Genomic DNA, 24,167 nt, shown 5'->3' with positions numbered 1-24,167 from the left:
AAACTGAAATGAACTTATTATAGTTGCTTATATTATATAATAATATAAGCACATTATTATTCATGTGCTTCCTATAAAAAAGCACAACTTCTGTAAAGAATGGGTTATGTGTGGGGGGGTGGGTATATGGTATGTGCAGCATGTATTATTTTCCAGACCAAATAGGTTATTTCCTCAGTTTTTTTTTTTAACCGCAATATTATTCTGTATTAGGTTTTAGTATATCTTTAGCATCAAAGCTTAAAGTGCTAAATTGAAAAGCAGTATTTGATAAATTATTTAGAAGAATGAATTCAAATTGTTTATGGTGATGCTTTCTAAGATTTTATTTTCCTTCCTCCCCCTTTCTGTCTGTCTCCTCGCTAAGACAATGTGGATGATGGTGCAAATAACTTGAAAGAAGCCAGTAGAGACAATCCCGAACCTCTGAAGTGCAAACAGTGGCCAAAAGGAACAAAGCGTGCTCTGTCTAAGTGGAGGCCAAACAAAGAGAGGAAGACTGGGTTTAAACTGAACTTGTACACCCCGCCAGAAACACCCTTGGAGCCTGATGACCAGGTAACAGCGGAAGAACAGAAGGAGACTCCAGCAGACAAAAGCAGCCCCACTTCCACCAGGATTGAGGAGGGGGTCAAGGAAGCCGTGGAACCCGTGCTGCCTCAGGACGAAAACGGAAGGGAGGAGACGTGTGCACCTATAAGTCCAAATAAATCACCGGGTGGAAAACCTGAAGACGAGTTAATCAAACCTGAGGAGGAAGAGGAGGAGGAGGAAGAAGAGGAAGAGGAAAGAAGTGTAGAAAAAGACCCCAGTGGTGCCAAGAGTCAGGATAAAGAGGAGCCAGAAGTCTGCATGGACAAAGAAGACCCTGTGCATTTGGATGATCACGAAGAGGAGGAGGAAGAGGAGGAAGAGCCATCTCACAACGAGGGGCATGATGCCGATGATGAGGATGACAGTCACATGGAGTCTGCTGAAGTGAAGGAAGATCACCCAAGAGAAGCCTTCAAAGAAGTACTGGAAAACCAGGGGGCTTTTTTAGACCTTAGTGTCCCGCCTAGTCATTCAAACCCAGAGGTCCTAATGGACTGTGGTGTTGACCTCCCAGCTTCATGTAATAGTGAACCTAAGGAGCTTGCTGGAGCCACTGAAACTGCCCCTGAATCTGATGAGGAGCCCCCAGGAGAGCAGGCACAGAAGCAGGACCAAAAGAACAGTGACGAAGCAGATTCTGAGTTCAAAGAGGGAAACACAGCCACCTTGGAAATAGACTCTGAGACCGTCCAAGCGGTTCAGTCCTTGACCCAGGAGAACAGTGAACAGGACGACACCTTTCAGGATTGTGCCGAGACTCAAGAGGCCTGTAGAAGCCTACAGAACTACACCCATGCAGACCAAAGCCCGCAGATCTCCGCCGCTCTAGATGACTGCCAGCAGTCAGACCACAGCAGCCCAGTTTCATCCGTCCATTCCCACCCTGGCCAGTCAGTACGTTCTGTCAACAGCCCAAGCGTCCCTGCCCTGGAAAACAGCTATGCCCAAATCAGCCCGGATCAAAGTGCCATCTCAGTGCCGTCTCTGCAGAACATGGAAACCAGTCCGATGATGGACGTCCCTTCCGTTTCGGATCATTCGCAGCAAGTTGTGGACAGCGGGTTCAGTGACCTGGGCAGTATCGAGAGCACAACCGAGAACTACGAAAACCCCAGCAGCTATGATTCTACTATGGGCGGCAGCATTTGTGGAAATGGCTCTTCACAGAACAGCTGCTCCTACAGCAACCTCACCTCCAGCAGTCTGACCCAGAGCAGCTGTGCTGTGACCCAGCAGATGTCCAACATCAGCGGGAGCTGCAGCATGCTGCAGCAGACCAGCATCAGCTCCCCCCCGACCTGCAGCGTCAAGTCTCCTCAAGGCTGTGTGGTGGAGAGGCCGCCAAGCAGCAGCCAGCAGCTGGCGCAGTGCAGCATGGCTGCGAACTTCACACCGCCCATGCAGCTGGCCGAGATCCCCGAGACTGGCAATGCCAACCTTGGCTTATATGAACGGATGGGTCAGAGTGATTTTGGGGCTGGGCATTACCCACAGCCGTCAGCCACCTTCAGCCTTGCCAAACTACAGCAGTTAACTAATACACTTATTGATCATTCATTGCCTTACAGCCATTCCGCTGCTGTAACTTCCTATGCAAACAGTGCCTCTTTGTCCACACCATTAAGTAACACAGGGCTTGTTCAGCTTTCTCAGTCTCCACACTCCGTCCCTGGGGGACCCCAAGCACAAGCTACCATGACCCCACCCCCCAACCTGACTCCTCCTCCAATGAATCTGCCACCACCTCTGTTGCAACGGAACATGGCTGCGTCAAATATTGGCATCTCCCACAGCCAAAGACTGCAAACCCAGATTGCCAGCAAGGGCCACGTCTCCATGAGAACCAAATCGGCATCTCTGTCACCAGCCGCTGCCACCCATCAGTCGCAAATCTATGGGCGCTCCCAGACTGTAGCCATGCAGGGTCCTGCACGGACTTTAACGATGCAGAGGGGCATGAATATGAGCGTGAACCTGATGCCATCCCCAGCCTACAATGTCAACTCTGTGAACATGAACATGAACACTCTCAATGCCATGAACGGGTACAGCATGTCCCAGCCGATGATGAATAGTGGCTACCACAGCAACCATGGCTACATGAATCAGACGCCCCAGTACCCTATGCAGATGCAGATGGGCATGATGGGGACCCAGCCATATGCCCAGCAGCCAATGCAGACCCCGCCCCACAGTAACATGATGTACACGGCCCCCGGACACCATGGCTACATGAACACAGGCATGTCCAAACAGTCTCTCAATGGGTCCTACATGAGACGGTAGGCAACATGGGCAGTCACAGAACCCCTGGGCATCTCTCTCGGATTGATCTGCACAAATACCTTCTAAGAGTACGATTTCAAAACCAGCAATTGGTGTGAATGCAAAAACATTTGTTGGCACCATTTATTATTAAAAAAAAAAAAAAAGCTGTATGCAGCAGAAAGCCTTATAAAGTTGTTTTTCTTTTTATCTTTTTTTTTTTCCTTTTTCCTTTTTGGTACCTTTGTTTCTGTTACTTTTATATGAAATTCTCTGCAAAGGAAGGCCTCTCTTTGGACTACATATGGAGGCAGCCACTTGCTGTGACTGCTTCCATTAAATAATGTGGATATCAAGCCCCGCCCCACCCCAAGTTATCTGTTTTAATACTGAACCTAGAGCTCTTTTTTTTTCTTCCCTGTCCACTCCATGTAAATGCCTTTGCCATTTTCAGTTATTGTATATTTTGTTTGAGGTGACACTTCAGCATGCCGCTAATGTCTTTGTTAGTGACAGTGCATTTTGTAGTACTGTACAAGTGTTGTGCTAACAGTAAGCCATTTCTTAAGTTTTTTGCCTTGATTAGGGTGCCCTAACTTGAGGGTTTAAAAAAAAACTATATTTTTGTTAATTATAAAACTGTAAAGAGCTATAAAAGCTATTCCCATTTGGTTAGTCAAAGGGTTTTATTGCTAAATGTTTGGTGTAAAGTTGAGACCCTTTTCCATTTTGGTGACAGATTTCTTTGGGGAAAAAAAGGCAGCTTTCTGTTTTATAAATGCAGACTTCTGTTTATTGAATGAAGCATATCTCAGTGTTTATCTGTCAGGTTTTGAAACATTTCATATATGTCCAAATACTTGGCAGGATTTAAAAAAATAGTGAATTTGGTGTAAAGTTGCTATTTTATGGAAATGCCTCTAACTTTACATTTTCATTCCATCTGTAGATTTTTCTATCTTTATAAAATATTGGAGTTATTTTTTAAGGAAAAATAGAGAAGTAGCTTGTGAATAGCTCAAACTAAGCTTACAAATCGCATGTAAAAAAAGCAAAAAAAAGTTATTTGTGTCTGTTTATATTGCTTCCTTTTTTGTAGCCTTTGTACCTGTACAGGGTGACTGTAAGGGCCAAGCAGGAGAGGCGTAATCCTTGTATAAAATAGGAGCCAGCGACACTCTTGTATTTATCTGTTCTCTTTTTAGTCAGTCACTTCAAAAAAAAAAAAAAAAAACAAAAACAAACAAAAAAAGCTGTACATTTTAACATAAAATAAATTATGATGAGCCATTTTTAGCCTCTTGTGTCCTGTCATATTATGATTGATTGATAGAGAATGACCAACTGAACTGTATATCATGTCACACCTCAGATCACATTCACATTTTGGGAAAATAAATTATTTAGTGTAAATCGGAGTTAAGAGATTTTCTGATTTGTTTTGACTTTGTGGGAGGGGTTGGCAATAAATAAGAGTAATATCTAATAAAACCATCACATATACCAAATACCTATTTAATAAATTAATTTATAATGGATTTTAATGCTTTTCATGAAAGTTTATTTTATGCTAGTGCATACCTTCTGTATGCCAATCATTGTCTTTAAAATAAAGTGAATTTGTTTTTTTCTTTTTGACTTTGATCTTCATTTGCAAAGGGATCCTGCCCAAGTATCCAGCTGCCTCGTTTGTACAGTCTGTAAAATCCCCTCAGGGCCTAGTCCATTGGTAGCAAACTTCATTTTTATAAACAGTAATACCAGGGGGAAAAAAAAGCACCCAATTTGGACTTGAATGTTTGAAATAACATTTTCTTGAATAAGCATGCACGTTTTGCTCTGTCATGAATGAGTGATTGGATGTTATTTTTAGAGTCTAAAGTTTAGGGGGGAAAAAGTCATTGTTCACAAACATTATGGCATTCAGAGAAAGCCCTGTCTGACTGTTAAAACATTTGATGATTAAGTGACAAGTCTAGAAACGAACGCTTGACTCGGCACCCGCGTGGAAAGGACAGTGTACACAGCCCGGGGTCACGGGTCCTGATAGAGGGCTTTGCCTCGTGCACTCACTCACCCTTATTATTTTTCTCCCACAGTTATGAAGCAGTCTGGGCTTGGTGTCAAGATTTTATCTTTTGGTTCCTCCTCCCCCAAAACTGTATAGCAAGTGAGGGAACATCTGTAGTAGCTGGAGGAAGGGCTTCCAAGAAGACACTTCTGCAAAGGCTGTTGTCACCAAGGGGAGAAGAGAACGTTTAAGGTGCTTTTCTGGTAGGAAAGGAAACTTCTCCTCCTCCTTCAGAGCAGGAATTGATGGTGTGCTGTTGTTGGAATCAGCTGCTGGCATCGGTTCTAGAGCTGCCGAGGATCTTAGCAACCCGGTGGATCCACACCTCAGACAAGAGTCTGCCCCTAGGAGGGATAGGGGACTTGCGGGGATTTGCTAACCAGCTGATGGGGAACTCTGCAGAACCTTCCACAGGCCCCACCTGGAAACTGGCTCATATTTAGTCTCTTCTCTTGTGCTAAATACGGTTCTTTGGGGACTGAGATTGTCCTCTGTTGCACGTATTGCAATGGCTTGTAACCGCACCCTATGGTTTGTGTGGCGCCTGGGCTTACCACACTCCGCCTGCCTCACAGTCCTCCAGGGAGCTTGAGGACAAGTCCCAGTCACTGCCTCAGACCTGCCGCACGAGAATTTAAGAACGGTACTGGGGACTCCTGGTGTCCTACAGGCTCCCCAGGGACCGCAGCATAGCCAGGGGTGGGAGCCCCTCTGCGGGCCCCAAGTCCTAGCATTCATCACAGATGGAAAGGGGTGGTGGGAGAGAAGCTGCTGATCTGAGCCTGCTCTGCACTTGCCTACTCTCACTTAGAGAAATCAGCTCAGCCTTAAATGTGACACCAGGGAGCCCAGAAAACGGGAACTTGGATTCATCAGGAGAAACAGAGTCATTATTAGGTTGAGACACATCAACAGGCCGTACCTTCTAAACCCAGTAATGTGTTCTTTCATTTAGAAGAATTTTTTAACAAGTGATTGTCAATTGCCAGCCTGGCCTTTTTTACTGGCGCAGGTGGTGCCTACCCAGGTGTGAAGGCATTGGGTTTCCTTGCCAACATTTCATTTTAGAAAAAAATGACACAATATTCCAAGAAAAAGTCAGTCACGAATATCCACCCTTGCAGGAAATGGGGCAAACAAGCTAACTTAATTGTCCAAACACACTGAACTGAAATCTGTGAGCAGAAACAAATTTGATTCTCTCCAAATCCTAGTCTTTTTTTCTAAAACACTTTACTCTGAGAGAAGGCCATAACTTATCAGCTCTCTGATTTAAAGGCTTAGCTAACCAAGCCTTTAAATAATGGTAATACTTTTAAAACTGTTAGGTGCTATACAAATACAGGTTACTTTGTTGTTACAAGCAATACTGGTTTACAGTACAAGTAGTTGCATTATGAAGCAGGAGCTTCAGTTTCTTTGCAGCGCACTCCTGGTTTTCCTTCTCCATCTTCCCTATTCTCCCTCCAACACCCAAGCACTCAGGCACTAGGGCTTCCTCTGTTTTCTCTCGTTATCTCACCCAGTACAATGACTTCAAACACCACCTCTATGCAGATAGCACCCAGGATTATATTGCTAACAGTGGATCTTCCTCTGAGCTCTCTCTGTAGATTGAAGGTGAAATCATGGGTTTCTTTTGTAGGTCTTAGACATGATGTAACTGGTGATCTCTAGCCCCTCCTTCCATTTCGGCCCTGGTCAACCCCATCTCAGTATTAAGGCACCACCAAGAAACCGAATCACTGCCTTCCAGTCCTGTCCCTCAAAGCAGGCTTTGTTCTCTAGGATAATTCTAAACTAATCTCGAATGCTAGGCGCCCGGTGCTGCCTTAGTCCAGACCATCTTCCTCTTTCCTGTCAACAGTTCAACACCCTCTTACTGGTTGCCTCACCTCCCTACAATCGATTCTCTATATTTCAGCCAGGGTGATTTTTTTTTTTCCAGAGTGATCTTCTTAAAACATAGATCAAACCATTCCCCTGCTTAAAAACTGATTGTGGTTATTCTTCACACTTGGAATAAAATCCAGGGTCTCTACTGTTCTGTATCCATCTCCTGTCTCACCCACAAGCTCCAGCTTCATTGATGGGCAGTTACTGAAACACTCCCACCGGGTAGAAACACACTTCTTTGCCACCTCGGCGCCACTTGACCTGTGCTGTTCCTCAGCCTAGAATGTTCCCTCCCCACTTGGAAGTTGCTCTCCTTGAAGTCTCATCTCACCCCATCCTCCCAGGTCTAAAGTGGGTTTTCCCCTGCCTCATCCCCACTGCTTCTCTCCCTCAGTACCTGCTTCCCTCATCGCATGTCGTTACAACAGACATTTCTGCACTGGCCTCCTAACCCAACTTTTAGCATGCCGTAGGTTCTCAAATACTTGTTGACCAAATGAATATATCATTTCTGAAAAATTTAAGTGCTTTTGAAAAACTGTTCTCCTTTCTTCTACCCCTGGCTCCTATCATAAAGAGGCCAGGCTTTAACTTCAAAGTGATCTACTTCTGCTTTGCTTGACAGGACTCATAGCCCCACAAAGGTGGGAACATGTGGGAAGGTGGAGAGAAAACACAAGAACCCTCTGAGGGACACCAGCAACCAATGGACCTATCCTTCCCACATATGGATTCATAAATACTTCATGATGATGTATAAAAGTAACATCTCATTAAAACGGAAATATTTCTTTCTGGACCAGAAATGGTCAGACCTAGGAGATAAGAACTGAATGTAGAAGAGCTATTGTGATCTTGTAATGGGAAAGGTTAAGTAGGGGCCACTAGAATCCCCTTTGGTCCACATCTCTTTTCCAAGAGCCTGTGTACAGGGCTCCCCTCACCCAAATCTGAGTCATTAAGAGGATCCATTATGGGCCAAGGTGACCCCAGAGCAGACCATGAGCAATCCCAGGGAGCCCTACGAGGGCTCACAAAAGCAGGGCCGCTCCCCTAAAGTCACAGGGTGACCCTCGGGTGGCTTTATAAAGCTGCTGCGCTCCTAGTGGGTTCATTTTCCTGTTTTCCCCATAGGCCATTATCATTTCAGGTTTTCTGTTCTTTGACTACTGGCATCAGCATCTTCGGGTTCTGTCTGGTTTCCAGTTTCTAGTTCTAGAAGACATCTCCCCCAGCTTTGTTCCTGCTGCTGCTTTCTCCTCAAGAATGAGAATCACGGTGAGTGGATTAGTTGGGCTAGGGGGTGGGGAGCAGGCTCACAAGGCTGCCTGGTTTGCGCATTCCAGGGCAAAGGCTTTATACTGGGACTGAAAACAAGCTCGTGTTGCTTGGACTAGAATCAAAATGAAAGATTTCCAGTCCCCCAAAGTCTCTTTTCAAAATTATTGGTTTTCCTGGTGGCTCAGTTGGTAAAAGAATCTGCCTGCAATGCAGGAGACCCAGGTTCAATCCCTGGGTCGGGAAGATCCCCTGGACAAGGGAATGGCAACCCACTCCAGCATTCTTGCCTGGAGAATTCCATGGACAGAGGAGCCTGGCGGGCTACAGTCCGTGGGAACACAAAGAGTCCGACACCACTGAATGACTAACTTTCTGAACCGCCCTGGCTCCCTGAGCAAGGCGGGGGAAGCCAAAGAGGGGGCCTCTGTGCAGGGTCCCAGGACCCCCACTCCCCACGCCTCCCAGATAAACTGCTGTCTACAGCTTGCAGAGAGCAGCATCTCTGGATGGTGACCTGAGCCTGTGGAGTCTATCGAAAAGAAGACGCAGCAGCCGCCGTTAGGAAATCCCTGTTGCCCGCACCTCCCCACCCCAGGAGCAGACCGTTTAACACAGCTCTCCCAGGCACTTTTTCTGTGGTTAGAAAATAAAGTTATATTTTAAAATTATATTTTTAAGAATGTGACTTTCAGACAAAGCCAGATGTTTAATCACAGCACAATGTCAACAGATTTTTAAGTCCTTTTCTCTGCTTCCATCTTACAAAAAAAAAGAAAACAAGAACGGCGCCTGCGCGCTCACCTGTAAGCAACTGTGCTGGGAAGCCGGTCCGCGCCATTTGCAGGGAAGCCAGGCGCCGGGCTCGTCCCGGAGCCCACTGTGAATGCCCCCCTGTTCCCCAGCCCCCGGGAAGTTTAAGATTGATTGGAAGGAGTCAAGCTTTGGTTTCATGTCCCTTCTCTGCGACAAAGCAAGTCACGGGGCAGAGCTGTTTTCAGCCTTCCCTCTCCGTTCCCAAACGTCCGGCTGGCCCCGCGAGGGGCCCCTACGGCTCCTGCTCACAGCTCTTCCCGGCGTCCTCCCCGTGCTGGGCCTGGCGCCTCTGCTGCACCAGCTGCCTGTCCAGTTCCCGGAGCTGCTTCAGAAAGCCCCGGTTGGGTAGGACACAGCGGTTCTTGGCCACTTGTCGGATGGCGTCCACCAGGGTCATGTTCCTGTGGATCATCAGGTAGGCCAGGACCAGAGTCGCCGACCGGCTGCGGCCCATGGCGCAGTGAACCAGGATCTTATCTGAAATGGAGAGGGGAGAAGAAAGACCCACATTGGAGAGGCAGGGTGGCCTGGAGGTTGGAGCGTACGTCTGGGGCTCAGGTGGAACCCGCTCAAATCCTGATCCCTCTCCCATATTGTAGGACCCTGGGCAACTTGCTGAGTGTCTGGGAGCCCCAGCTTCCCCATTTGTACAGTGGGAATACCATCAGTAATCTTCATTAGTGTCCTTGTAAAGGCAGTTTGCTTAAAGCACTTGGTATACTGCTTGGCGCATATCAAAGGCCCACGGATGTTATCATTGCCTCCGTAAGGAGGAGGGAGGAGGGGTTGAAGTTGATGCTTCCTACCTGGCAAAGCGCCTCCAAGTGAAAGCTCCATCAGCGTGCAGGAGTAAAAATTTTATGATTTTTTTTTTTTAGTGCTCACTTGTAATTTCTTCGTGTTTATATCATGTATTTTCTTAGTGCTTATTTTGAATAGGGCAGCCACTAGAGTTCAGATTTCAAAATGTATGATATGGTGCCCATTGAAAAGTCTCCCTCCCACCCGCTCCTCAGTTCCCCAAAGTGACAAGTATTACCAGTTCTTCTTATGGAGAAGTATCTGTGCATATACATAGCAAAAACCTACTTTTTTCTCTTCTTTCCTTGCCCAGAAGGTAGCAAATTTTACACACTTTTCTGTACCTTGCTTCTTCCATTTAACAGTGTGTCTTGGAGATCTTTGTATATCAGCCTCTGAAGAGTTCTCTCTTTGTTATTTTTTCTTGTTGCTGCACAGAGTCCCTCTATGGATGAACCATAATCCACTTTAAGCAGATGCACTCCATCCCTTCCATGACTGCAGGTGGATTGTGGAGAAATGCAGGCTTTCTGCACCATTTGCAGTCCTGATGCACTTAACCTCAGTAAGGAGAAAGTTACCCACAGTCCTAAGAGATAGAGGGCATGGTCTGTTTGTCATGGTATCTGTGAGCATCCACATGACCCAATCTGCCTAGAGAACCCTAGCCTATTCTGCAGGCCTGGGTTCCAGAGTCAGTTCTGCTCCTAACTACCTGGGTTTGAGCTCCACTCAGCCTGTGGAGCCTCAGCTTCCTCAACTGTCAAAAGGGGCAGCAACCTCAGGTCAGCTGTGAGCAAAATCAAGTCAGTAAAATTTACAAGATAAGATTTTTCAAAAATAATTTTACCATGTCATGTAGTACAACCACAGGATGACTGTTCTTACAGTCTGGATGATGAAATCGTCATCTAGACCAGTGGCTCTTTAAGCATGATTTAAGACCCTGGGGGTTCCCAGGATACTTTGAGGAGATCTATAGAGTTAACATTATTTTCAAAATAGTCCTATAGTGATATTTGCCTCGTTCACTGCTTTGACTTTTGCACTGATGGTGCAAAGGCAAGGAGGAGGAATTGCTGGTGCCTTAGTGTGAATCACGGCAGAGGCACCGAACTAGACTAGTAATCGTTGCGTTCACCAGCAGGCACTCGTGGGGGAAAAACAAGCCAACTTCCCCTAAGAATATCCTTGATGAAGCAGCAAAAAATAATTTTATCAAATTTCAGCCCTTGGTTACACTTCTTAATATTCTATGTAATGAAATGGGATATACATCCAAAGCACTTAAGCTGCAAACCAAAGTACAGTTGTTATCACAAGGAAAAGCTTATGAGAGATTGAGTTGCAAGCTGAATTTTGCTAATTCAGCTTTCGGTGTTTCATGAAATACCATTTTTACTTAAAAGAATGAATGACAGAAAAACTATGGTAATTCAAACTTGGGTGTTTGGCAGACTTTTTATCAGAAGTGAACAAAGTGAGCCTGTCACATCAAAGAAAACTATTGACAGTATCTGTTTCCAGTGATAAAAAAGCAAGCTTTCAAGTAAAAATTAGAATTTTGGGAAAACTTGTATCTACCACTGTGAGATTGACAGTTTCACAATACTCTTAGGATTTTTCTGTTAAGATCAGCTGTGATATTAACAAATGTGTCTTTTGACAATGTACAATGAAAAATGTCAACATTTCGAAGATCTGCCTAACTCAGTGAATGAGACTTTCTGTGGGACCAATATGAGATATTACAGCATCATGATGGGTAAAAAAATCCATTCCAAGTTCAAGACAGACCAATGGATTTTCATGTAACAGAATATGACATTTATAGATATGGTTTCAAATCCCACATCACAACTCACCTTTAAGAAGCTATCATTTGTCAAGTTTTGGTGTAATATCAAAGAAGAATATCCACAGTTTTCTGAAAAGGCTATTAACATATCCCTTCTTTCTCCAACTACATATCTGAGTGAGGTTGGGTTTTCTTCATATACTTCCATCAAGACACTGTATCACAACAGATTGTGTGCAGAAGCACATATAAGAACCCACTTGGATTCTCTTAAGTCTAATATCAAAAAGACTTGCAAAAATGTAAAATAATGCCACGATTCTCCCTAACTTTATTTTGGAAAATGTAATTTTTTCATAAAAACATTGTTATATGGAGTTGGTTTACTTTATTATTTTTTAACGAATATTCTCAAATTTTTCAGTTTTTATTTCTATTAAAGATTGATAGATCTAACCTACATAAATGACAGCTCTTTGAGGCCTTCAGTAATTTTTAGGAGTGTGGAAGTGATCTGAAACTGTAAAATTTGAAAACTGGAGATCTAGAAGAATTTCCACTAGAAAAAAGCTCCCTTTGGTCACTGTCAATGGCAACAGCTGGGCCTGATGAGAAGCCACCATGAGAAGCAGCTTTCCATCCCTCAGGCCTCCAATTTGGCAGTGCTCTAGAGTAGAGCTCACAGAGCACATCAACATGCTTTATCTCATTTCATCCTTAATACAACCTTCAAGGTTTCATTATTCTCATCCCTGTTTTACAGATGGGGAAATAGCCTCAGGGAGGCAAAATGACTGCCAGAGGTCACCCAGAAAGATGGTGCCACCGCTGGAAATAGTTCAAAGCAATTTGTTGTTGAGACCCTCCTGCGACGGTGGCTCCTTGCTACTGTGCCCCGGTGATTAGCATCTCTGGCTGTCCCCTGCACTGCCATACCACCATCTCAGTGCAGTGGTGGCCCTCTCCTGCGGTTCTAGGATCTGTTTGCTGGGGCCAAGCTTAAGCTGTGTGACCCCAAGGCTGTTCCGAAGTCTCAGGCCCCAGGCCTGGAAGGATGACCAAGGAGAAAGATGTTAACAGATGTCACTGGGTTTGTGGAGCATTGTCAGGAGATAGGAAGAGCTTGGCAAAGAACACTTATGAGGGGACGCGGCTCTGTGTCCCTCTCATCCTCATCCCTCGCCTCATGGGACTAAGCCTAAGATAGAGTTGACAGTCAGTGGCGACAGCAGCGTAAGACAAGCAAAAGGGGTGAACTCTAGGCACTGAGATTCTCTCTTGCCACCTATGCAGGCTGGAGAGGCCTATATACCCTGCCCCACCATAGGAACCCCACTGGTGGCCTACACACACACACGCTCGGAAGGAGCCTCATAGAGAACTTAATTTTACACACATACACACACACACTGATTCGGAAGGAGCCTCATAGAGAATTTTATTGTGATTCATTTCCAAGAGTCTGCACAAGCTAACCAGACAGGCCTCCAATCCCGGTAGCTGAGTGGCAAGTGTGGCCGCCTTTTGCTTGTGCACCTTGGTCAGAAAGGCCAGAGGGCCAGAGCAGGGCTGGCTTCTTCAGCGCTGGGTGGGGTTTGGGGGCGGCTGGCCCAGCTCAGGGGCATGACTGTGCTCCCGGAGTGGAATGGCTACCTCTGGCATTCTAATCCCCACGGACTGTTCCGGAGGCTGCCTGGCTCCTTGCCAGGTCTGCTGATAACTAAAGCGTTTCTTCCTCTCCTGGCAAAAAGGGTAATTCTTTCTGTCATGACTAAAGACTTGAAACAGACGAAAGCTGTAGTTCATTAAGTCTTTAGGGAGCCTGAAGTCTGTTGAGTGGGAGAGAGGAAGGGGAGAGAAGGGACAAGGAGCTGGAGCAGCTCCGCCCCGGCAGAAGCCCCTTCCCGCTGAACTTCGGTTTTACGACAGTAGCGCTAATGCCGGCTCAGCTGAATTTTGCTTTTACGCCGGCAGTGCTGGTGCCGCCAGCCTCGTGAGCTTGGTGGGTCTCAGTAGAGGCCCAGTGTCTCAGGGCACTGCTCCCTCTGTTCTGGATCTCTTGCTAAGCAACACCCTTGTGGGCCCAGCCTTTCACAGCATGGCCCGCACCAGAGAAAGCCGGCGGCTCTCTGTGAGGTAGATGCCAGCCGGGGTTAGGACCCTGAGGGAAGGGGTCATCGTCGGGATTGGCATTTTCTGGATCGGTGATTTTCTAACTCTTCTGTGTTACATCCTGTTGCTCCCTGGCATAAAATTCACAGCTAACACGGACATGGGCTCAGCCCACCCCTTATCTTCCAAGCACTTTGTGCATTTCAGTCAGTCCTCACAACAACCTGATAAGGTAGATGAAATCAGTGCCCCTGTTTTACAAAGGAGGCAGCTGAAGTGCGCGGAAGTGCTGTGTCTTAGTCACGCAGCTGGGAAGTGGCAGGACCTGATTCAAGCCCAGGCCACTGCCGCCAGAAACCTTAAAGGCTATAAAGGGGCCTCACAGGTATGTGTATATCAGACAAGAGTTTTACAAAGTAATTAGCACTTCTGCCACATGCCAGGCATGCTGCTGGCTTCTGTTCTTTCCTAATCTTTTGAAATTTTCAAGAAATACTAGTCACAGCCTCTAAATTGATTTCTCAGTCCACTGATAGGCCACAATTTATGTTTGAGAAATGATTTCGATTAAGCATTCCTCCTTTGACCTTTTACAAAAAAGGTGAATTCCCACAGTTTTATGAGGAAAAGTCAAATCCAGAATCTCTCGTTCAGTCACCTAGTCATGTCCAACTCATTGTGACCCCATGGATTGCAGCATGCCAGGCCTCCCTGTCCCTTAACATCTCCCAGAGTTTGCCCAAGTTCATATTCATTGCATTGTTGATGCTGTTCAACCGTCTCATCTCTACTGTTTACCTAGTGGCGTGTTTTCACTGGTGACCAGAAGGTAAGCCTTGGTCACTCAAATCAGTCATATAGGCCAAGCCTGTTAATCACCAACTCATCCCATCCCATTCCCTCGGTTTGAGGGGTATGCCCTTTGTCTCCCACTCACTACCTTGGAACCTGCAGAGTTCCTTCTCCTCCCAAAATTGTCTTCACCCGTGGAAGTCCTCAGGAAAAGGATATGTGGCGTGTTTTAGAATGGCCAGGCAGCAGGCCTGTTCTTGCTGCAATGGGTCAGGAGACTCTTAAAACACCCTGGAAATTTTGGTCTGGTTAAAGCCAGAAGCACCAGAGAATCAGCTTCCTGCTCAAATGCAGACTTCATTTATTTATTCATACCTTCCTTATCCATAATAGATTTTAAGATGGCTTCAAAAGCGGCCTACGGACTGTTTGTTTAAAAAAAAGAAAGGAAAGGAGAGTGGTGACACTAAGATCTGATCTTTAGAACCTCATGGTATCTGCCCTGGGATTTCTCAGAAGATTTCATTAAATTAAAACCACAGTAACTTAGCTCTGAGGATGCCATCGCAAGAGCAGAGAAGGCAGTCCAAACGGGGCTCCAGTGGCAGTATTTTGTCCGTACTTCTTTTTCTGATGAAGCATGATAATTCAGTTGTTTTAGACCCTACAACCAGCTGGAATATCTCACCTTTCATGATATTTGGTGACCCCTTATACTGCAGTCCCCAGATGCTCAAAATAGGGACAAAGGACTCTTCCATGAGGCCTGAGTGACAGAAGGGATGCCCACTGGCCTCTGATGAGCTCTGTGACCCTCACCGTGTCATGTGACTTCTCTGGGTCTCTGTTTCCCTAGCTCTCAGGGCAGGACACTGGACCCGATTATCTCCCAAGATTTTTCAGGAGTGACTGATGTTGCTTGGTGAGTTATTTTGGAATGGTCAGATCAAGGTTGGGTAGACATGGGGTGGGCCCCGTGGGGCTGACAACAGACCACAAGTACAGCTCCTCAGCACCACGAGGGATGCTCTTCTGCTTTCCAAAAAGAGACTGACTGTGAGGGGTGGTGTGGGAAACTGTGCACTAAGCTGAAGCTAAAGGAAGAACAGGAAAGACAGGAAAAAGACACGCCTTTGCCTTTTGGCCAGACTGTCCATCAACAGCTCTTACACCAAGAGTATAATAAGAAACATACGAGTGCATCTGGCTCTAGAATGCTACAGGAGCATCCTGTGGTTTTCCAGGGTGTGACAAGCCCCATCCAGGCAGCCTGCACATGTGCCATACAAGCTGAGCACATACTGTCTCCACTACTGGAGTCTCTGATGATGCTAACTAGCATTTTATTTTGTTACTCTGACTACTCAGGGCACAGGTTACAAACTGACAGCCATTGGGTTTCTTTTGTTTGGTCTTTGCAGCATTTTAAGAAATTTTCAACTTGTTGCCAACAACACTTAAAATTTGAGCAGTTTTATGTTAAAATCCAGGTTGGCAACTTTTCCTGTAAAGTCAGATCTACCACATCAGCACTGATTCTCACAAGATGATCGCTGGCTGGGACTGAGTCGCAGTTGTGCCCTGTGGAGGGAATACGGGGCTCTTGGCTTAACCATAAGAACCCCCTCCCTGCACCCCGTGGCCTCCCCCACAGCCAGTGTCATTCATTTATGGCATCTGCCTGGGTCCTGAAGGGTTGGTGTTTGAGCCCTCAGCTTGAGGAAGTCTTTAGATATGCAGATACAAAGGGCACAGAGAAAGGAATCAGTCCTCCCACCTGAGAACAGGGTCCTGTCCAGTCCTGCTCCCCACCCCCAGCCAGCTGGTCTAGGCTCACACTCCCTGCATGTCCTCTGACCTGCGGATATGCTTTTCTCTCTTGATGCTTTCTTGGCTAGCATGATGCTTTTGGCTGCACCATCTACCTGTCACAATCCACAGTGATGCTCTGAGATCTGCCCAGGCATAAGCATATGACCCCATAGCCCATTCTTTCCTAATTCAGCAGTGAGTGGGGGCAGACTCTAAAATGGCATGTCAGGAACTGGGCTAGCTGTCCTATGCGTGTATCATGCCACTGAAGTTCAAAGTTGGAATGTCTTTTTTCCTTTTTTTTTTTTTTTTACCCCTTTGGGGATTGGAAATTTTATTATGATGATATGCACGTGCTGTTGTGGTTATGTGCTTCACGGTGCGCGACCTTTCTTTATCAAACACATCTGAGAGCCTGCTGTGTGCCAGGTTCTAGGCTAAGTGCTTTTTGTGGGTTACTGTTGATCCTCATTATAACGTTTCAAGGTAAATATTTTCATCACTGGATGGAGAAATCAAGGCTTAGAAATCACAGTTAGTAAGTTGTGCAGCATGAATTTGAAAGCAGCCCGGTCTTCTCTGAAGCCAGGCCCCTTCCATTAAGGGGATGGTTGAAGATATAGTAATGGCAAGTTGAGCACATTAAACAGAATTGGAAGGATCGGGTGGTTGAATCTTTTTGTTTTTTAATGTCAAATATGTTTTCAGTTAACTTCAAATACTGTAAGGTGAATTTCACCTTATGGTGATGAGTCAGAGCCCAGTTGCTTTTTGATCCTGCTTGGAAACCCAGAATGTGCCCAGCACAGAAAGATGGTCCATAAATAGACTCATAAAAAGGATGACTTTGAAATGAGGCATCCCCTAAGACAAGCACTGCAGCTCCGTGTTTTGTTTTGTTTTGTTTCCCCCCTCACTCTGACATTGCTTTCTGAACCAAAATAAAAAACAAGGTCTGAGACTTTCCAGCAGGCATGGCCTTGGCCCAGCTGTAAGTTGCAGTTTCTGCAGCAGGCTAGTTGGTCAGTCAGTGAGCCTCTTAATTCCAACTACTTGCGGCCAGAAAGACTTAGTAACTGTATATCCTGAATTATGTGATGACTCCATAATTCAGTGTGTGACACATGGGGCTGAAGTCAGAGCACAGATCAAGGACTTGAAGCCCCTCTGACCTCTGTGGAATGCCACTGAAATGCAACCTGCAGTCATCATGGAATATTATCTCACCCGGATGCATACCTACACTGTGCCCTTCTCTCGAAAATAGCCTTGCAGCCTTTACCTGGATTAGGGCAGCTAAAACTGCATTTGGAGCACAAGGACTAGCACCGTGATTTTTAAAGATGGTTATTAATTAACCTTGAAAAACTGGGACATTATGAGCATAAAACTCAGATTCTCATAGTTTGGCACTTACAAACAATAACTTGTCAGCTTTCATTTTTTTCTTGAAAGCCTCATCCTTTAGTTTTAAAAATTCAAATATAGTTGATTTACAATATTGCATTAATTTCTGCTGTACAGCAAAGTGATTCGGTTATACATGTATATATAGTCCTTTTAAATATTCTTTTCCATTATGGTTTCTCATAGGATATTGACTATAGTTCGGTGTGCTTTACAGTAGGGCCTGGTTGTTTATCCATTCTATATATAAAAGCTTCCTTCTGCTAATCCCGACTTCCCATTCCATCCCTCCACCAAGCCCCTTCCCTCCCCTCCCCCTTGGCAACCATCAGTTTGTTCTCTATGTCCAAGAGTCTGTTTTGTAGATAGGGTCATTTCTGTCATATTTTAGATTCCACATGGAAGTGATATATGGTATTTGTCTTTCTGAGGTTGTCAGCTTTCCACAGGAGAGTTCACTAGACTGAATATGACTGGGGTGGGAGGATGGGAGAGGCGGGTATGAGCTAGGCTGGAGAGCAGGAGAATTTGAAGTCTCTCTATTTCCACTCAGATTAGCTCCCTAAGGTTTTTCTAGCATCGAGGCCCTTGGCTATTAGTCTGGTTTGGACCCAGGCACAGTTAGCATCTTGGCAGCACCGCAGCTTTGAGGGCTTCCAACCAACCCTGGCGTTCAAAGGATCCTGCTGTGCCTTAGGCAAGAGAGACTCAGGCCTAAGACCTCTCCTCTGAGCCCTCCCGACTTCCCATTAGTGGCAACCAAGTCCGAACCCCAGCAACTACAGCACCGCTCAGTGAGGCTCAGAGACTCCAGGGGGTCCGACATTTCCAGCTACGCTGGCAGGGCAGAATTTGAGAAGGGAGCTTACTTTAAGCGTGCAGATGCCTCTTCCCACCAGGGTGAGGGGTGGGGCCGTGGACTGGGGGCGGGGCCTCGAGGTGGCTGGGGGCGGGGGTGGGACCACGGGCAGCGAAGGTCTCTTACTGTGATCATAGCGGAGGGCAGCGTCAATGAAAGCGGCAGCTGGGTAGAAGAAGATGCTGAGGTCAAAGGTGGGCAGGTCATCGGCCTCGACGCCATGATACTCAATGGCCATATCACGGTAGTAGTCGGGCCCCGTGTCCACGTTCCAGCGGCCGTGGGCAGCGTTCAGCACGTGGGTGAAGCCTGCCTTCTGCAGCCCATAGCGGTCCAGCGCGGTTGCCCTGGGTGTGAGAGAGAGAGAGGCTTGTAGGCAGAGCCCTGGCCAAAATCTGGGGAAAACTCGAGCTCAGTCCACGGGTTTTTGCCATCAATTCTAGCTTCTAAATAGGCCTAGCCACTGAAATGAAGGACTTCCCTTGTGCAAGCCCTGCTCCTGCTGACCCCCTGGCTGCTTTGCCTTTTTTATATTTCTGGTTCAGCAGTTTAGAGAAGGTGGAGAGTGGGCAACCTGTTCATTTGTCCATTCACTGTTTCATTCACCAGTGGTGGCAGGCGTCGACTGTCAGCTGCCAGATCTCCTCTAAGGCCATCAGAATAAGCTGTTCATTAGGCCAACCTGAATAAGTGAAAGGGAGAGGGCCACCTCCACAGAGCCTCAAGAGACCCCTTAAAGCAGCCTCTCCTCTGAACCCTTGGATATTTCTGGGGTTTGAAGGGTGAGGTTCAAATGAATGGTTGAAAATGGGTCATTCAGTGTGAGGATATGGCAAAATTCTTGATCATGATGTTCAGGAGATTGGTGAACACTATGCAAACTCTTTGCTTTGATAAGTATATCATTGCCTCATTGGGCGAAGCACTGTTCTGTTGTTTAAGCAGTCTGTTGTTGGAACTGACTTTAGGAAGTTCCTGAAGCCAACAGTGAGATTATTTTCTCATTTATAGCCTTATCTTTCTAGGCAAGATTTTTCATTAACAAAGAGTAAAGTCGTCTTAAAGTAGGTGGCCTTGGAACATGGACAGAGAAAGCAGGAGTTATCATTCCTTGAAGGGCTAGGAAATACTTTATTGGAAAGAGGGTTTTGAGCCTGCCTTACTATAGGTATCAACACTTGGTGATGGAGGAGAAGAGGGAGACATGGGCATGCCAAGCCAAAGAAATAGCACAACCTAAGGGATGGAGGCTGGAGATAACGAAAGCCGTTCAGGAAATGAACCTACTGTGTGCCAAGCACTGTCCTGAGTACTGATGCTGCAGCCGTGAGCAGGTAGTCAAGGTGCCTCGAGAAGCTTAGATTCTGGGGAGAGCAAATAAATGAATGATCCATTTCAGATAGCAGTAAGCTGTGCAGAATCACTGTGGTCCTGCTTTAGGTAAGGTGATCAGGGAAGGTCCCTGCCGGGAGGTGGCATTTAAACTAAGACAAGCAGGTGATAGGGGCCTAGGCAGGGGAAGAGGGGGAGGGAACATGTTTTATTCAGGCAGAGGCAACAGCAAGTGCTAAGAACAGAAGGGAGACTTGTGTGGCTGTAATCACAGGGGTGGTAGTAGCACAAGAGGAAACCAAAAGCGGGGGCTGGGTCACGGTGGACCCTGGAGGTCATGGGGGAGAGTCTGGAATTTATGATCGGTATGGTAGGATGCCGCATGCTACAGAGGCGTTTAAGGAAGAGGTGAGTGCTGTTTACTTCTTAAAGATCAGTCATGCATGGAGATGGATTGAAAGGAAGCGAAAAATAGAAGTGAGGCTCTCTTTTGGAGGTGTCACAGTCACGTGGTCAAGGGAGGAAGGTGGTTGGACTGGGTCACAGCAGACTTGCTGATGGATTGGGACTAGGGCAGGAAGGAAGGGACTGGTTTGGGCAGAGCATAAGATATGAGAGGAGAGGAGAGGAGAGGAGAGAAAGGTCTGGAGAGGGAGTGTGGGATCTGACCATGGGGTGCCTGCAAGTCAGAATGTGCATTTGGGGGTTGAGAGGAGCTTTTCTGTGTTTGAGGTGGGTGATCCCATCTGAGCTCTGAGATGACATCTCCCTCAACAGCGCAAAGTCCACTTCTGCAGCTCAGGGAAGAGGTGACAAGGTCTGGAACTGTGACAGTAAGAGACCAAAAAGTGGCACTGTGCTCCCGCGGAGGGCTCATCTCCAGGCCATTGGTAAGAGGATCTGGACAGAAGTGAGCGTATTGGATGCCAGCGTGGATCAACACCCTGCACCTCCGTGCAGCAGAAAGACATGCCAAGGGCCCCGCATCTATCACTGGTTTCCTGGGGCTTTTTGTTGGTCATGAGAGGAACCCCAGTGAGCTTTTAGAAACGAGCAAACAGACCATGGGAACAGAGGCATAGGGAGGTGTGGAGCTCCACCAAGCCCCCCAGCTGGCTTTTGGGGCTGCCATGCTGACTACGAAACACATTATGCTTTCAATTTTTCCTCAGAAGGGTCTGTTTTTCATTTTTCTCCTCGCCCCAAAGTATGTATACAACAAACATTATGCTTTTGGGATGTAGATCTGTGCTCAATTAAAGCCTCCACTAATGCAGTCCATCTTGCCGAGTAGCAATCAACCTCACTTTGAGGTTGAGCTCAGTGGCAAAATTAAAATTAACTGTCCTTGACAGGAAGTTCCTACCCACCATAAAGACTGGTCTCTCTGGGTTCTGCAGCTGGGTTTCAATATAGTCAAATGGCAGTTTGAATAAATAGCAATTTGCACTTTGCTCTTTTGGGGGTCAAGGATCAAGGTAGATACACAACAAGACTTGTTTCATGACACGTCCACTTTCACCCCTCCCTCCCAGAGCTGGTTTTTGACTGTGTCTGAAAGAGAGAAGGAGGTTCATGGGGAGGCTTAGACCTGGTGGGTATCCTGAGGCCTGTTGCGGGTCTTTGGGCTCTGTGGCTCCCGGGGCCCAGAATAGGGGGTGATGTCCTCACGCACCCCTCTGAAGATTTCCCCCAGCTTGACTTACTCCGAGTCTAGGTGACGGCTCAACGGCAGCAAGGGGATTTGCAGATACATAAAGTGACTCTTAGTAGACAGCAGCTGTTTTGGAGGCAGGTCCCCAGTTGGCCTAGACACCCAGCTCATCTGTCGCTGGGATGATTGGAGGGTGTCACTGGTGGGATTGGAGGGTGCCGCTTGGCACTGTGTTGTTTTATTTTCTTAACTTTCAGGGCCATCTACTCAGATATGTGGGAAAGACTAAGAAATGTGCCTCTGTTGAAGGAGAAAAGCTCAAAAAAAAAAAGAAAAAACCAGGGTTAAGAAATTACTCCTAGAATCTAGGTCATGCAGCGGCCTCAGTTTCTGGTTGTTTAAGAAAAATCCTAGATGTTGGTAATCTGTTCATTTTAAGTGTCAGCTCATTACAAAACTAACACATGTTCTCTGTAGAAAATGGAAGACAAACATGCTCCCCCCAACACAAAAACACACGTATTTCTCCTCCTTAGAGATAAGGACTATTTGCCTTTTGAAATAAGATCTTCCAGTTGTTTTTCCATGCATATATTTGTATATTCTATTTAATGGTTGGGGGTAATATGGTAATATTATGATAATGGTAATAGCACATATACAGTTTAAAACCCTTGCATGGTGATATACTGTAAACATCTTATTATGTCAGCATACAGCCTGCAGTAGCTGCATCCTGTTCCCTTCCACAGATAAACCTCAGTTTTCCCTCCTCAAGTCCCTAGCTTTGGACGTTTGTATTCTCTCTCCCTGGTCTGTCTCTCTGTCTCTATCCTGGAGAGAGAGTAGTGGTTATTATAATAAGTAACTATAAACAAACAACTTGCTGTATCTTTGGGCACATCTCTGTGTCCTTGGGAGACATTTTTTTTGAAGTGGAATTGCTGGGCCTGAGTGTTTTGAACACAACTGATACTTGTTACTAAATTATCTTCTAGAAAGCATGTTCAAATTTACATTCTGATTTTTGCTCATTGCTAATTTCATAGACAAAAAAAGGTGTCTTGTGTTTATTAATTTATTTCAGCGATGCCATTGGGCGTGTTCTCTTTCATTTGTTGGACTTGTATAGTTTTACTTTTAAAAAAATTTTTTAGCTATGTAGTGTGGGATCTTAGTTCCCCTATCAGGGATCAGACCAGCAGAGTTGGAAGAGCAGAGTTTTAAGCACTGGGCCACCGGGGAAGTCCCCTGTACAGTTTCGCTTTGAAAGAGCATTGTTATATCCCTCTTTTTGACCCAGTTCTCTTTGGCATTTCTCCCTGTCTTGTGAACCTCTGGCCTCAAACGTGGATTCTGAATCTGATTTGGAGGGCCAAGGAAGCGACTCTCTTCTCCTGGGGTCCAGTTTCCTCAGAGACCTTCCCTCCCTTCCTCCTTCCAGCCCCTCGCAGTTTCTCCAGGAAACTTGCTTCACCCAGCACCCCTTCCACCTTGAGGAGTGACAGGAGCAGTCTCCTTGGACAGAGCTCCCGGCATCCTGCTTTTTCAGACCCCTTGAGGCCCTGTTGATTCCCGTCCTGCATACCTCAGCCCCTGCCCAGAAGCCCGTTTCCCACAGGTGCGTGTTCTCACAGAGGGGAGGAGGGACATCACGTGCATGTACACGTCTGCCCCAGCCGCCCACCAGCCGCTCCCGTGTTGCCAGGATTCTGCCCTGGGCGTTGATGAACGTCCACTACTGGTGGGGAGGTTCTGCATACCCTCACATGTGAGGACCTGCTGATTTCCCACGCCTAACTGTGGATTCCTGTTCACCATGGCCCACATCCTGTCATTTTTTGATGCCTGTGACACACGCTGGCTTCCCTGGTGGCTCAGTTGGTAGAGAACCCGCCTGCAATGTGGGAGACCTGGCTTCGATCCCTGGGTTGGGAAAATCCCCTGGAGGAGGTCACGGCAGCCCACTCCAGTATTCTTGCCTAGAGAATCTCCATGGACAGAGGAGCCTGTCGGGCTACAGTCCATGGGGCTGCAAAGAGTCAGACACGACTGAGCGTCTAAGCACAGCACAGACACACACTGGTGAGTGTGACCCTGCTTGTTGCAGTGGCACGTCATTTTGAGAGCATGACCCTGATGGTGACCTTCTTCTCTGGAGTCTTCGCCACGCCTGCTCCTTGCAGGTGAATTTTAAAACAGGCACAATTGTAGTTTTTGGTCTCCTTCAATTCATCTGATATGAAGGCAGAATTCACTAGCTGTCTGTTTTCTGGGTGTTCCTGTTACTTGCCGATGATGAAACTGTTGGGCTACGAGGCCCTGTGGAAAGCACAGGGCACGCAGGTGTGGTTTGTAAGCTTAAACTTCTGCATGAACCAGAACAACGAACCTCTGGGACCCTCAGATTTCTTTATTTGTTAAAGAGGACCAATTACATTGGCAGTACTTTCCTTGCAAGATTCTTGAAGAGTTGAGTGATGTTGATGATATTCAAGTTTCTTTGAAAGGTTAAAAGATAAATTCTGAACAAAGAGGAGGTAGCAAGCAACAGGAAGATGTACAACGGAATTTATCGGTGGTTATCTCTGGGTAATGGGGTTGTAGGGAATTTTAATGTTCTTCCTTTTGTCTGTGTTGTGTAAATTTTCAGTAATGAACGTGTCATATAGTCACTTAG

The 24,167-nt window shown here is 46.4% G+C and overlaps 2 protein-coding genes across 6 annotated transcripts in view; one reads left to right on the top strand and one right to left on the bottom strand.

Annotated features, from left to right (window-relative positions):
* The window catches only part of KAT6B (lysine acetyltransferase 6B), a 166,086-nt gene extending 163,126 nt beyond the window's left edge, over positions 1-2,960 (top strand). Inside the window, exon 16 of the mRNA XM_052639305.1 lies at positions 368-2,960. Within this exon, the coding sequence (XP_052495265.1) occupies positions 368-2,880 (2,513 nt within the window). The 3' untranslated portion in view covers positions 2,881-2,960. The remainder of the gene's footprint in view (positions 1-367) is intronic.
* The window catches only part of DUSP29 (dual specificity phosphatase 29), a 44,663-nt gene that overhangs the window by 3,304 nt on the left and 17,192 nt on the right, over positions 1-24,167 (bottom strand). For 4 of the 5 annotated variants that reach the window (XM_052639307.1, XM_052639306.1, XM_052639310.1 and 1 more), the window contains 2 exons: positions 18,628-18,848; positions 8,794-9,397 (listed from right to left, as the gene is read on the bottom strand). In XM_052639307.1, coding sequence (XP_052495267.1) covers positions 9,153-9,397; positions 18,628-18,848 — 466 coding nt within the window. In that variant the 3' untranslated portion in view covers positions 8,794-9,152. Of the gene's footprint in view, positions 1-8,793; positions 9,398-18,627; positions 18,849-24,167 lie in introns of those variants that run through there. The other variant, XR_008199326.1, reaches the window with a different exon arrangement.

Source organism: Budorcas taxicolor, chromosome 5 (genome assembly GCF_023091745.1).
Source record: "Budorcas taxicolor isolate Tak-1 chromosome 5, Takin1.1, whole genome shotgun sequence".
Lineage (NCBI taxonomy): Eukaryota > Metazoa > Chordata > Mammalia > Artiodactyla > Bovidae > Budorcas > Budorcas taxicolor.
The sequence above is the reverse complement of the archived record's forward strand: the minus strand, read 5'-3'. Positions and strand labels throughout refer to the sequence as shown.